The 14,995-nt window shown below is 43.0% G+C and overlaps 2 protein-coding genes across 2 annotated transcripts in view; both read right to left on the reverse strand.

Moving 5' to 3' along the window:
- Window positions 1-643: 643 nt before the first annotated feature.
- On the reverse strand, window positions 644-8,752 carry LOC143327735 (T-complex protein 11-like protein 2). Its single transcript, XM_076742205.1, has 10 exons — window positions 8,632-8,752; window positions 7,450-7,540; window positions 7,198-7,327; window positions 6,963-7,083; window positions 6,395-6,615; window positions 5,806-5,942; window positions 4,938-5,110; window positions 3,976-4,157; window positions 3,349-3,521; window positions 644-2,426 (listed from the first exon to the last, which is right to left on the reverse strand). Exons 2-10 carry the CDS (start codon window positions 7,526-7,528, stop codon window positions 2,194-2,196), a joined length of 1,449 nt encoding a protein of 482 aa, XP_076598320.1. The 5' UTR covers window positions 7,529-7,540; window positions 8,632-8,752; the 3' UTR covers window positions 644-2,193.
- Window positions 8,753-9,931: 1,179 nt separating this feature from the next.
- The window catches only part of phc2b (polyhomeotic homolog 2b (Drosophila)), a 33,519-nt gene continuing 28,455 nt past the window's right edge, over window positions 9,932-14,995 (reverse strand). Inside the window, exons 12-15 of the mRNA XM_076742236.1 lie at window positions 13,602-13,707; window positions 13,402-13,516; window positions 12,197-12,521; window positions 9,932-12,069 (exon numbers count right to left, since the gene is read on the reverse strand). Coding sequence (XP_076598351.1) covers window positions 11,915-12,069; window positions 12,197-12,521; window positions 13,402-13,516; window positions 13,602-13,707 — 701 coding nt within the window. The 3' untranslated portion in view covers window positions 9,932-11,914. The remainder of the gene's footprint in view (window positions 12,070-12,196; window positions 12,522-13,401; window positions 13,517-13,601; window positions 13,708-14,995) is intronic.

The following is a 14,995-nucleotide window of genomic DNA, read 5'->3' on the forward strand; positions in this document are numbered from 1 at the left end:
TTCGTACCTTTGGCTCTGCATGTTTTAGCCTTTCTTATAAATGCACGTCCTTTATGCTAATCATTCAGCAAATTACACCACAGCGTTTCAGAATTGTTTATGTGCTTTGGCCGTTGCTCCAGGCATCCACTGGTGTGCATTTATGGCCCTGTGACATGAAAATATGCTATCTGCCTCTTGCGTGAGAAGCGTAACTCTTAAAAAACTTTATGTTGCATAATCGGTGAACATGTCGTCTGCACAGTTACACTCTTCATCTGATGATGTGATCCAGCAGACTGCTCTTTGTGCATTACCACACAGTGATAATGCAGCACTGGCAGAAGTTAATAGAAACTTCATGTTCGCCGTGATGGATTATACAACATCAGCAAGAGTCTGATAAACTGTTTTCATACTGGAAATGACTGGAAACCAGTGGCTCCCTGGACCTGAAGGAACACATTAAATCTTGCATGGTGCCTGCATTACAGCTCGCTACAGCACAGGTATCCCTACCGCATCGAAATTTGGCATGTGAAGGGTGTACTTTAACAATAAATTAAAAACTATTTCTCCCACAAATTCAACAGATTAAACTCAGTAATATAACATGTAATACAGCCGAAATCACCTGAACCCTATTGGTTGTAATAAAGTCATAATCTATGAAATTAATCAGTTTGTTTTTTATTTCCAAATAAGCGCCTGTTTCATACACCACCCCCCACTAACACCAACGGCTGCAGGGGAAACACTGAGTGTGTTTTTTAGGGGTCGACTGATTATCGGCCCGATATTCAGCATTTTTCTCATTATTGGAATTGATGATGGCCGATATATTGATACAGCCGCCTCTCTGTCTGTCGTCACTTCTCTGAGGACTCACTCAGCGTCCAGCCCACAGTGCTATCTGATTGGTTACACGTCATTAGTAACAGCCTATCAATACTAAATGCTTCTGTAGCTGCAGCTTTTTTTAAGGCTTTAAATATTTCTGAAGTCCTAGACATCAAAATCCTCTAAATTTAAGCTGCAAAAACACCACAATCCTGTGATGGATCTCCATGACGACGAGCATGCCCAGTGAAAATGCCTGAATAAAGCTCTATACAGTTAACTAACGAGATAACAGCTCATTTATGTGGTGATAGCTAACGTTGTATCTTTGATTAGTGTCACTGTAACATGATCTTAGCTTAGCTACCCTATTGCTAATGAAACATTACTCGCCTGTATGAGTTGGCTTTCCGTCATAATAACGTAAGCTAACGTTGAATCTGGTAGGTCTAGCTTGAATGCTAACAGTTACTCATAATGTTACTGAAGCTGCCTGTGACACGGTTTCTTTTAGAGGGACTTCAGACGGCCTGTGTAGCTCCATACAGGGTGAGTTGCCCATTAGTAGCCCAGTTTAGAATAAAAGGCTATCATGCTATCAAATGCTAATGCAACATTTAAATGGTTTAAACCAGCTGAAGTCTTCCCACAGCAGTTTGTGTATTACACACCACGATTTTAAATTTACTGCAAATGTGTGTCAGTTCTAAATATCAGTCTCCTTAAATACTAATAATCGGTCGACCCCTAATATTTTTGGTTTATAATCATAGGTGGGGGGGGGGGGTTAACTCTAAAAAGTGCACACTGTCTTTGGTATAAACATCTGACAACATAAAGATAAGAAGAGAAAGCTGCTACATTTTAAAACTGATATAATATTTACAAGCGACGAGCGTCGTCTTTGGTGCTTGTTTTTCCTCAGGGTGTTTATCTGGAGATGAAGTAAACTGAAAACCAACAAATGTGCTTTCCAGGCGACTCGTCTCTTCAAAAACGTTTCAGAATCACAATCAGTCTCTCGTTATGACTCACACTGAGTTTTCTCATTAAAACGCGACGAAGCGTTTGTTCCTCTCGTCCAGGTGAAACCTATTACTCATTTTGTTTTGCGCAGTCTGTTTTGTTCTGGTTTTCTGGATGCTGTGTGCACTCAAACGTGTGCTTAAGATGCACTAATGTAACAGTAATTCATCACCTGCCTCATGCTTTGATTTAGACTTTTTTTGTTTAACTGAAAAAATAGAATAATAATATAGATTTTCTTTCCTTTGAGCATCCTCACTCACTCTATGTACACTCTGTAGCTACACATTCATTGCCAAATGGCAGCGTGTGTTAAGGCCACCGGAGGTTGTCTAGGTCACCCTCAACCTAGCGTGAGTCCTCTGCGGCGTCGGCCTCTCCGGGTGGGAACAGCAGTTTCCTGAGGATGGGTGCATAGAAGGGACCAAAGACGGTGCGGTTGAAGTGAACGATTCGCCCAAAGGCCGTCCCCAGCTCGGCGAGCTCGGCACTCACCAGCCTGAGGGGGGCGGGCAGCTCTGGACTCCTTTTAGCGGGGCCGCCCTGCAGCATGGCCTGGAGGAAGCCCTGTACCCTTTCTCCTGCGTTTGATCGAGAGAGGAGTGAGGGGGTGGAGGGAGGGAGAGAGAGGAGGAAAGAAGTCAGCTCTGCTGCAGCACACATGCAGGCTGAAAAACACGTGTGTGTGGACAGAGGAGACAAACTAAATGACGTTATCGTGCATGTTTCGCCTGATGGCAGAAAATGGTGCATCCCCAAGATGTCAGCTCTCTGTAGATTAAAATATACAATCACATATTCATCTGAAGGTATTTTGAAAAAGCCTTGAAGGGATTTTACCAACCTGAACAGTAAAACACACCTTTAAATGAGGTGAAAACGTAACAACCAGCCTGAGGTTATCTGATTCGGTCAGATGTTAAACTGAATCCAGCAGCAAGTAAAATATGAACATATAGATTTTTTCTCCAAATGTGCTTTAAAGCTGAAACAGTTGATTCACAAAATATTATTCTCTGACTATTTTGACAATTAACGATTTGAGTAATGTGGCTCTCACTCCTCAAATGTAGGATTTGCAGCTTTTTCTTTGTCATATTTGATAACGAGCTAAGTTATTTTTGGTTTTGGACTGCTGGTGGAAGAAAACGATCAGGTCAGGATGTCACCATGGCACCATTTTACAGACAAAACGATTCATCAATTAAGAAAATAACGGGTGGATTAATTAGTGTTAGTGTGTTTCATTGCATCCACCAAACTGTCAGCTTTTTACAGACTAAACTGTACAACTTCTTTACTGTTCTCTCTATTATTATTAGCTAAATGTAGCTTAGAGGGTTTTGTCTAATCAGCCTAAATCACACCGTAAATGAAGTAAAAACATATACAACCATCAATATTCTGCATTATAAACTTGGCACCTTGAATCTAATACTGGGATTCATAACATTTCTCCCCATTTGTGCTTCAGTTGATCATTTATCTTGTGCTCAGTCTGACCTATGAGTGTGCGGACGGGGTTGTTCTGCTTCCACAGCTCAGATATTTGTCCTTTCAGCAGATCCAGGCTCTCTGGAGGCAGCGCTGCTCCTCCCTGGTCGCTCAGAGCTTCGGTCACCTGCTGCAGTACTGCCTCCCCGAGCCCCAGCAGCGCTCCCTTCAGGTCATCCTCCCTGCAGCAGCAGAAACCAGCATTAGACAAACTACCAGCAGGCTTCATTAGATGTGTACTCGGTCACAGGCCGATGAATTTATCCATTTATAAGGACTGTTGAGCAAAGGGACTCGTGGCAGTCAATAAATAAAGGTCTTTAATAACATCTAGGTCTCAAAAGAGGTTTGGATTAAATAAAATGACATTTTAATAAAGGTAATTAAGTGAGAAATAGCCTGTGCTGCATTTTATTGCAGCGTGGACCACAGAGTGAGCAGCCTTTAAATACCACAAGCTGCTGTTCCACATTTATCCACTAATCATGACGGGGCTTCTCTTAAACAGAAAGAATGAGGTTAGCTGGATCCGTTCTGACAAGCTCGTTGCCTCCTGTCACCTCCATTGGCTTCCTTCTTATACAATACCTGTTCCCCATGACAGCCAGTACAAGCATCACCAAATCCTCCTCTTACCTGGTGTGACTGCCCTCCAGCAGGGCAGCGACGGACTGCCTGAGTTTACCTACAAACCCCTGCAGAGGGAAAACGGCGCCCCCACACTGAGCGTTGGTCAGGAGCAGCACCGACGCCTCCAGGACCAACATCTGGAGCCGCTGGCCCAGGGCGTCCAGGCGGGCTCGGTCCATCAGCGCAGTCTGTGTGTGGGAGGTCAGGTCAGGGTCATGTGTCATACAGTTAATCACAGCATTTTCAGCATAAATACGAGCCTTTCCAAAGAAAGGGGGAACATTCTGGGATGTAAAAAGCTGCACTGGATCCTCTGCAACAGTGATTCAGAGGCACTTGGTACGTGGAAAGACTGTAGAGTAACTCAACTATTGGCAAAAAAATGGAAATTGTGTTTTGATTAAAATATATAGATCCATATATTGAGTCAGCTGTAACCCCAAACACTGCATGATGCAGTGAGAGTGCATGAAAACTAGTCACCAAGCGAGCGAGATAATGAATAAACAGCTAAAAGAAATACAACACAAAAACAGATTAAATAGATACTTTAAAGTAGCCTAATGAATAAATGTTTGACATGTTACAGGTGGTGAGAATACAAATGAAAGTATGACTAAACCACCTGAACATTGACGGTTCAGTTCCATGAAAACAGCACTGCAGGCTGATGATTTACTTTCTATAATTAATAGTGTTAAACAACGGCAAACTTAAAGCTGGTTCAAATGAACACACGGCGGGTAATGCTGATGAAGGCTTACTTGAGCTCATCTGACAGGTCTGCGTGGCGACGTCAGACAAAGACGCTGTTCTACATGAGCTCTAATGTGTTGTCAGATGCTTCAACATGCAGCGGGGTGAGGAGGAGTGTGTAGGGAGACTGAAGATTCCCTGATAATCAATAAAATATCACTCAAATGAAAGCCGGAGTGCTTGTGATGTCATTTTTGTAGGCTGCTGCTGACCTCGGGATATTTCTGGTCTTGCGGGTCCCAGTGTAGCAGACGCATGTAGGCCCGGTTGAGGACGGCGGTGGCGCTGACAGGACCCCGGCTGTCAGGGCCGGACTGAGGTCTGACGGCCGACGCCTCTTCTGACGCCGCTGCCTGAAGCCAAGCAGTGGTGTTGTCCAGAGAAGCTGAAAAAAAAAAAACAGGAAAATACACGACACATGTATAAATAAACACCTCAGCAGTTACACATTATTAGCATCCACTGCGACGCTGCTGAATTAGGAATCACAAGGTGTTTCAGTGCTACAGACATGTATTCATGATTTCTGCAAAAGGAAGTAGTGAACGGTGGGTTTCAGTCTCTAACTTAGTTCATGTTTGCAGCACATTTGCTTCACTCTCATCGCATCAATTAACGTGTCTGTACCAAAATGAGATAATTACACCTACAGTTAACTCAAATATGGCTGGTATGATTGATAGATTACCATCAGATTTACTAACCACATTAATTAATTTGCTATCAAAATGCATTTCAGAGTACATTCATCTTTTAGAAAAAAAAAGAAGAAAAAAAAAAAGACGAGGATATTTAGTACCACAGCTAACGTGTCGATGTCAGCACCGAGGACCCTGTCGCTCTGCCAATAAGTCTGATTAGCCAGCTGCAGTTAGACAGAATCGAGTTCGCCGATTGGCCTTCCAGCTACGAGAGGCTGAAAAATGGCAGGATGGCGCTTTAGCGCGACAAAGGTCAAAATCTGTTTAATTGAAAAGTGAAATATGCGACGAGCGTAAATTTCACAGTCTCAAAGTCACCTTGCCCATCCGTCACTCACAGCGTCGCAGTCAGCTGGGAGATTTAAACTGCCGTCCTCACCTGGCTGCTTGTCCAAGATCTGCTGGAATTTGGCTCTCTCGTACTGCACAGCCTGCTGCAGGAGGTGAGGCCTCAGGCTCTGGATGGTGAAGTTAACCATGTCGGTCTTCATCAGGCCCAAGACGCGGAAGATTTCCCTGAGGAAACGGCAGAGGAATTAGGGATGCTCTACCTGAACATTACAAATGCAAGCAAGCGGACTTAATTTGTAAAGCAGAAGAGGTGCTTTACAGGAAGACGAAGAACAGGGCCGGGGGTGAGAGAAGAGACTGACAAGACATTGTACTCAAAATTATTGATTAACTTGAATAAAATCTGTAAGTCAAAAGAAAACAAAGTGGTTTTAATAAGTTTTTTTAATTATATGCACTAATTAAGAGTTTTTGCAGGAGTCAGGTGTTTAGTTTTCAGTGGAAGTAACAGGAGGTGTGGACGCACAACTACACAATTAAAAAACATTATGCTAATAAGGTAGACTAAATGACAAAACACAACACCGTCAGAGCAGCAGTAATATACTTGTATAAATATATTCATGTATAATAGATACAAGCTTTGTCTGTAAAGGTGGTGTTAACCTGCCCCTCACCTCAGGAGCTCCACAGGGTCCTTGAGGTCCCTCAGTGCTCTGACCTCTGGGTCACGCACAGGTGCACATAAAGATGCCATGGTGCTGATGACGTATCCCGCCAGTCTGTGGAGATCCAGAGCTCCGTGATCGACCTCCTGCTGAATCAGCTGCATGTCCAGCACCTCGTCCATCTGAGCTCTCAGCCTGACGTGACCGGGCAGCAGCAGGGACTGAAGCATCTGACGGCAAAGAGAGGACAGCCTTCAGTCGAGAAAATGTCAGTTTACCCTTTAAGGTTGGTTTTCTGTTCCTCTGCACTTACAAACAGATGTTATATAGCTGCTCAGACTAATATTATAATCCATGCTGATATCAGGCCCGAGCTGATAACAGATAGACCTCTATACTCTTTTGTTCCCTACTTAATTCTTATTTTTAGATTTATTTTCAGAGACAGATCTAATGAAGTCTCGCCCTGTGTTTGTATTTCTCTGGTTTTGATCTGCATATGAGAATGAACGGGGTCAGAGGGCTCGGCAGACCCTGCTGCTACTAATGCGTCTGATTTGATGCCACGCACACTTACAGTCTTGACTTCCTGGAGCAGGATGACAGCATGATTGTAGTTTGGAGGATCACTGTGGAGCTGCTCTTGAAGACCGTCCCAAAACGCCCGGTGAACAATCTGTGTTACTCTGCCCTCCAGGCTGCACAAAGAGAAAACGGCTCAAACAGCAGCTCAAAGGAGACTGAACTTTAAATTCATTTTCGACGTAAGAGTATCCAAGGTCACTTTAGCTGTGCTGGAGTGTTTTTCTTGCCTGTCTGGAGGAGGGCTCCTGGGTTTGAAGCAGAAGTCTCTGTTCACCGCTATCTCATGCGCGAGGCTCAGGTTGGAAACGCAATTTTCCAGCTCCATCAGACTGGATAATGAGGCAGTGGGTGGGCTCCCTGACACAGGACAGGACACACACACCCACAGATAATTAAAACTGCCATGGTGGTAATAATTCAATTACTAATGCTCCCTGATCGAGCCTGCAAACAATAACTGCCGTAATAAAGCTTCATACCCGTAGGAGAGTCAAGTTTTTCCAGACAGGGAAGGTCAGCTGGGGAATCATCAGCGGCCTCGTCTCTTTGATTTGGCATTTCAGCAACAGTCTAGACATTAAAATTACACAGTGACTAATCAACAGAGCTTGGTGAAATTGGTCATTTTGTTTCTTGTCATAACAATGTGTACAATAAAAATATTAAGAGCTGCAGTTATTAGCAGACTGAGCAATCACTCCATCAACCGAGAATTAATCTGCCAGTATTCTGATCACTGATTAATCGCTTTAGTTGATGCCAAACAAAAGAGTTCAAGATGTAGTTTCAGATGTGAACATCTGCTTTTTTGTACTTTTCTGTGTTACATGACAGTGAACTGAATATATTTTGGTTTTGGACTGTTGATCAAATAAAACAAGCGCTCGAAGGACATCTCATTGGACTGTGGGAAATGATAACAGGCGAAACAATTAATATAGAAAATAATCCACAGATTAATTAACAGTGAAAGTAGTTGTAAATTGCAGCCTTAAAATATAATTAACTATCACGGCAATTAGACTGTGATTTAACAGTGGTGGAAGAAGTACTCAGATTTTTTTTACTTGGCTAAGTAAAAGTAACAGTACAACAGTGCAGAAATACTCTGTTACAAGTACAAATTATGCAGAATTACCCATATCAGAAAGAAGTACATTAGATTGAGGGATCATTGAAGTATTCATGTGTACAGGTGTGGCTAATTTTAATTACTTTATGTACTGATGCTGGTCATGTTGTGGATCAATAAAGTCATATCTAAACCTACAAACTATAAATCACGATTTATTGATTAAATCTTGCGTTGTTAATGGTGGTGGAGTAAAAGTACAACATTTGTCTCTGTAGTATAACATTAGTGGAGTAATATTAAAAGTATAAAGTAGTAAATAATGGAAAACGGTTAAGTACAAGTAACGTTACCTCATTAATCGTACTTAAGTAGCTACATTTAAGTATATGAGTAAATATTTATCTAACATAAGTTCCCCAGTAACTTTTAACCACTGAGGAAAAACAGACGTTAAATATAAAATTAGCTTGCTAGCTAAAAACTTCGTCGTTAGCTAAAAATACACAAGTCACCATGATGAAAAACAAAATACACGAATAAAACTGCAATGCAACGACAACAGGACGCTTATTGGAGGATATCTTACCTGTTGTTGGTATTTCGGTGAATTTTTTTTAAGACCGGAAACGATGAAAGGTGTAAATGTAAACTTGCTAACTGACTCGTTAACAGTTCATGTACTCACCGTTTAAAAGCCACAAACAGCAACAACATCGCCGTTCAAGTTTAAACCTGGACTAAACCACTGTAATACACATATGGGGGAGTTTAGAAATGTCAGACTTTGTTTTAGTTTTAAAACATGCTGTAATCCTGTACTTGCTACAGCATCGTGATACAAAAGGTCGACATAAACGTGTTTAATGGCTGGCTTTTATTTATTTCAATAAGAAAAGCAGAAAAAGACGACGGCTTCATTTGGTTTGGTCCGTTCTCAAATCAAAACAGTGGGCGTGTCAGGGCTGCGTTTCTGCTCCTCTCCGCCCCTCTGACAGGTCCAAACACCGCGGCGTGTCACCGTGTCAAAAGCGAACTCACCACACCTGTAGCTCAGTTTGAACCTCCATTGTAGTTCAGTGGGAACAAAACGGAAAGCGGCCGGTGTGTTTGTATAAATGCTCAATTGTTTGAGACATACGGCTGGAAATGTCCTGTTTCCTGTAAGCCAGGAACTTCGAGAAGGCAGAGGTATGCAGTGAAAGTACTGCACAGAGGGTGAACAGTTAACACACGTGTAGAAAACACTCCAAATCCCCTAAATAAATACCACTCATGTATTTTTCTAACAATACACTTATGTACCATTTTTTGACTTTACGCAAGACATCCCCTCTTTTAAGAAACACTGCCAGATATTTGTTTCTATGTTCATCTTTTTAAATATTATTTATTTTTCAATTCTACATTTATGTCACATTTGTATATTTTTCCTATCTTCAGCTCTGATTTTCGCTACAGGTATACTTCCTGTACCATTTGTCTTATGTTACTGCTGCTGTTGTAAAGTTGTTTTTAAAAATAGTTCCTTTGCTGCTGACACTTTAGTGTCCTCATACGGGATTTGTGAGAGCATGTTATTTGATCATTATTGGTGCTGAAGTTGCTTGTGGATGAGTTGACACATACAATAAATCAACGAAGCAACTTCAAACTACTGAGTCATAAAGGGTGGTTGGTTTCCTACAAGCGAGCAACTTTTCATGTTTTTGAGAAGGATCTGAGGCAGATGTACTTTACTACAACTTCAAACTGAGAAGCACATAAAACAAAGCCTCACAATGTGAAGCATGAGTGTTTGATTTCAACGAGCTGTAATATTGTCCCAAAACACGAAAAATTGACTTTTCCATTCAGAGACGCATGCAAAAAAAGGCCTGAGACAGAACTGTATTGCAAATTATTTATAATTGCAAAATGTTGCGTAACAAACTGTTCTGATAAATACAAGCATTTGACAAAGCTTTATCTAAAAATGTTGACCTTCCATCACAGCCACAAACACAAATAGATATGATCATATTTTAATTAAAAATAAAAAACATTACAAAACAACTCCCGGGCCATGATATTTATACATTTGCATATTTCAAAATAACATCATTAAATTTCTGTTTTAAAATAACAAGGATAACTTAAAAAAAAAAAAAGACAATTTCACACCTAGTTTCAGTCTTTTTCCTCTCTCGAGCTGCTATGTACAGGAAACTTGTTTGCATTGCTGCACAAATGCCACTCTCACTTCAGGTGGAGCATCTGACAACGTTAAAGCAAACAAAAAAGGAAAATAAGTGCCAAAAGCAGGGCCGCATACCCGGATTGTTCCTCGGATAACTTAGTGTCCTCCTATTAAACTGAGACAAGAAATCAATGTCAAATTTCAGTAAATCATTTTGAAGAAGTGGCGAAAAAAATCATTTGCCAGCAGTTTAAATCTCCCGGAGAAAAACGGCGAGTTCCTCATGAAAGGGAAATCAATGTCACAAAAGAGGCTGCTTAAATGGTTTCTCTGCATTCAAGCTTTGTATTCGAAGCCGTGTGAGTCTTATTGTGAGAAAAGGCGAAGGAGCATCTACTGAATGAAGATGAGCAAATTAACGAATGCAATTTTGTGTTCCCAGCCACGCAGAGCCGCTTCTCTTCCATTCACACGCTAACAAAACTGTACAAAAAAACATCTCTAATTATATAATAATAAATTCAGGCTTCACGCATGTTTGTCTCAATGCCTCAGTTCATCAAGGACTGCGCTGCAGAATGACCCAACCTGGCCACAACTCAACAGCTAGCGCCTTTAAACCTCTGCAGCTTTTTTCCCTTCCTCAGGGCAAATCCGAGACCCCTTTTACACCTTCTATTATCATTTAATCCGCATCTAGATGTGTAATCTGGATAATGGCATTTGATAAAAGGCCTTTCCCTTTGCCTTTACTCCTGGTATTATTAAGTGCTTGTTCTTTCAATACTGCCCACATTAATATCAGGTCTCAGTATGCAAAATAGGTACATAACAAGGCACGGTCTCAGGTCAAGGAAAGCGCTGCTGCTGTGCGGGCTCAACTTACTTTTTCTTTGCTGAAGAAAATGATTTGTAGCTTTTTCACAGGCAGCAACACAGATATTTTTTTTTTCTTTTTCCAAGAACGAGGCCAAACTGCAGCGCCGTGGTGTGCTTTGAGTTTAAGCTGCCAGCCATAAACTGCAACATCCTTTGTTGCATGTTGTTCCCCACCTCTCTCTTCCCTCACTGCCATGTCATGCCATGTCATTATGTTGTCAGTTCTCTACAGTCGACTCCCTAATTAAAGCATAAAATGCCCCAAAATATGGAGCATGGGTGGCATTTAGATCAGACCACATCCAAATCAGGCCTGGTGGATCCGATAGCAGCCTGACTGCAATGTGTTCTGCGTGCATTTACATCCAGCGTTGACTTGCGTTGTTCCTTATCCAGACAACACATGTCAACACGTTCCTTATGCAGACCAGATATCCAGATATGACCAGGTGTAAATCAAATATTGACTCATTTAATGTAAGAATCAGCATATTGGAATTTGGCACACATGTCACTGTGGTTCCTGACTTCAGTTCAGTTCAGTTCATTTCTGAACTGCTTTACCCCTGTGAGTGCATGTAAACGCAGACTGACTGCTTCCAGTGCTCGAGCTGCAACTCTAATATAACCAGCTCGCATGGTCACATGGTAGTCCAGTGGTGGGGAGAGGGAGAGGTCATAGTGCAGTCAGTCTGGTGTCGGTGCTGCGATGATGCATCGTTTGTACTTTCCTGTCGCACACTTCCCAACACGCACACACATAAAAACGCAGACACACTGAGATCAACGCACAACGCTCAAACACCCTTTCCTGCTAAGAGTCTTTGAGCATGTTGATGCGTGCGAAGATCTTGAGAGCGGGTCCCAGTTTAATGTTCATGGTGCTCATGAGGTGGTCCTCCTTTAACAGGAGCAAGGCCTGTCCGTCAATCTCCTGAGAGCGAAACTCGTCTGCTATCTCCTGACAACCTGCGTGAACAGCAGAAGAAGAAGCACACGTTGCAGTTCACACTGAAAACACGACTCATAAGCACAAGAGTCGAATGTAATGTGTGTGTTTCCTGGACAAACGGGAGTGTGTGTGTACCCCACTGACCTGGCAGTGAACGGATGAACTCATAAACTTCTTCCACGTTCCACTTGGTGGGGTCGTTGGGTAAGAAGCGCTGACAGAGCGAAGGTGCGTCTCTCCCAGCGCAGCCCTCCTGGTCCGAGGCCCTGCTGGGATGCCGGTGGACGGAGACCTGAGCCGGCGCCGGAGCGGGAGCCAGAGGCCCCGAGCTGGCCGCCGACAGGGGAGACGGCGGCTCCTCGTAGCTGGACATGTCCGAACAGGGGCTGGACTCCTCCTGACTGGGCTGCGAGAGATGCGGTGAGGATACAGACCCGCCCTGAGGCTGCTGCGGTGAGGGGGACAGCTTCTGAAGAGGAAAACAGGCAGGCGTGACGTCAAGGCTCGGCATTCGAGAAATTGATGGCTCATCAGTAAAACACTGCTGGGACATTGTGTCAGACACAGCGAAGATTAAAAGGGTAATAATTAAGATTTATACTGTTCAATTGCTTCAAATGAGTATAATACAACTGCAGGGAGTTGATAGGGTTGTTGGATCGATACCAATGCCTTGAAAATTACTTTGTCAGGTGCTGAACCCTCCGGATTATAAAATTCAGTTCCTGGTCCAAACATGAAACAAAAGCACCCCCCACTGGAGGTTCAAGACCCAACCCTTGAGGTATTACATAACTCAAAACATTTTGGCCATAAAACCTACGCAGATTGTTCTCCAGCCAAAAGTGTAATATTTTTCAGCATTAAATACTGTGATATACTGCATTATCTGTACTTTTCTGTACAGTTTCTGCTTTCATTATCTAAATTACTTGTCTCTGCGATAAAAAATGTAACCTTATCGTGTCATTTCGGGTAAATCCAGGTCACCGAAAAGTAGCAAACCCCCCCCCCCCCCCCCAGCAAATCCAGCCTCTTTTGACATCTGTATAACTTGTGCAGGAGGCAGAAAATCTCTGCTGATGCTTCTCTGTTCCTACTGGTCACCACTAAACGTTGACAAAGATCATAGAGCGCTTAATGACCCTTTAAAGACAGAGGGACATAATCAGGCACTGACACAAATGATGCCCAAGTTCATTAAAAAGCATGAGGCGTGAAAAGTGCAGGCATAAAATGTGCAGTGGAAGCAGTATGTGATGGAGGGAAAGTGTTGGTGAGGAAGTTTTACAGCAGTGAAGGAGTGTGTGTGTGTGTGTGTGTGTGTGTGAGCGAGCCGGTTTGCGTACCTGCTTCTTAGCCTCTATGCTGGAGCGGCCCTGAGATCTTCTGCGCCAGCGACTCGTCGGTTTATTCCTCTCTGGACGGAACAGGCCTATCCGCTTGGTGCAGCCCACGTTGTACCTGCCCAGAAAGGTCCGTCATTGGAGCTTTTCCTTTTTCATGAAACTGGTGCTTGTTCAAAACGTCAAACCAAAAGGTGACTTGCCTCTTTGCACAAACCATGGAGCAGAATCTTTTCGAGCCTTTGAACGTGTAGGCGAAGTCGACCCAGCCGCAGTACTCACAGGTCAGCTTGGGCTCTTGCTCTTTTTCTGTGAGAAGAAACGGTACATGAAATGAGACAGTCCCTCGTCTACTCGGACACATATCTGCAAAAAAAAAAAAATCTGAAAGACACTTAATAATCAGCAGCATCTGAAGCAGTCACACCTGTTAAATCCACTGAATGGTTTATTACATAAGTTTCCACTGCTGCTCCAGAGATACAGCATAACACGTTTGAGGTTTAGTGTGATGGTGCCATTCAAAACTTTAGCTTCTTAAATACTGTCTGTGTCACAAAGCTACATGACCTCAGCAGCCACATGTTAGCAATCAAACCAACCAAGTTTTTGTCTTAGTGGAATCTAAAATGACGTTTGGATGTGTTGACTTCCGCCGTACCTATGCCACATATTTGGTTGAGTTGTGTATTTTACATTATTCCAAATGTTTCCAAAATTTTTAAAACCCAGAATCTGTCAAAATCTGTCACTTCATTCAAGGTAACTGCCCGCCTCCAGTGGCGACCCGGGAAACACCAGATGATACGTCAGAATGAGGAAGGAAATCTGCCCACGCGACAAAACATAACATGAATACGTGACCTCGACAACGGATGATTTAGAGACCCCAGATGGCAGAAATGACGTACTGTGTGTTTAAGCAGGTCATGAATCAGCCAAACGTCGCTGATCCGCATGAAATACAGTTTCTGTTCCGCTTGGTTTATTCACGGTGGTAAGCTAACATGCCAACACTTCCTGCATGTGTTTCACTTTAGTGGCTTTCACTGTGAAACCAAACGTGTTAATCAAGACTTGACTAAAAGAACACCTACCAGGAAACGACAAACTTTAAGCAACTAGAGTTTAAACACACCACTGGAGGAGCTTCGTTATGTAGCGGGTCGGTTTTGGTCTGGGAGGAAAGACAGTCATGCACGGGTCAAGTGGTTTGGTGAAGAGATGCAGAGGCATGTAATTACACTGAGGGCAGGCTTTTCTGCGACAACACACAGAGGACCACGAGTGCAGCACCGGCTCTTGTCATAATTTATCACAGCAGCTCTGGGCTGTTTGTCAGGTCTGCATCCTTTAAACAGCAGCAGCTCTCCTGCAGCAACTGTGTGTGTTAAGACCATCGCGGTCGGCCTGTCCGACGTTACGAGGTCTGCACGTTGTTATGTTACAGTTTCATAAACCTTCTAAGTCGGAGTAAATAAAATTTTCAGGGCCTCAGAGAGAGGTCGGACTGGGGCAATCCCATTTTCATGAGCACCGGCACAGCTCGACACACACTGATACACACAACCTATTGCACTCGTCTAATGCTTTGTCT

The sequence above is a fragment of the Chaetodon auriga genome, chromosome 2, assembly GCF_051107435.1.
Source record: "Chaetodon auriga isolate fChaAug3 chromosome 2, fChaAug3.hap1, whole genome shotgun sequence".
Lineage (NCBI taxonomy): Eukaryota > Metazoa > Chordata > Actinopteri > Chaetodontiformes > Chaetodontidae > Chaetodon > Chaetodon auriga.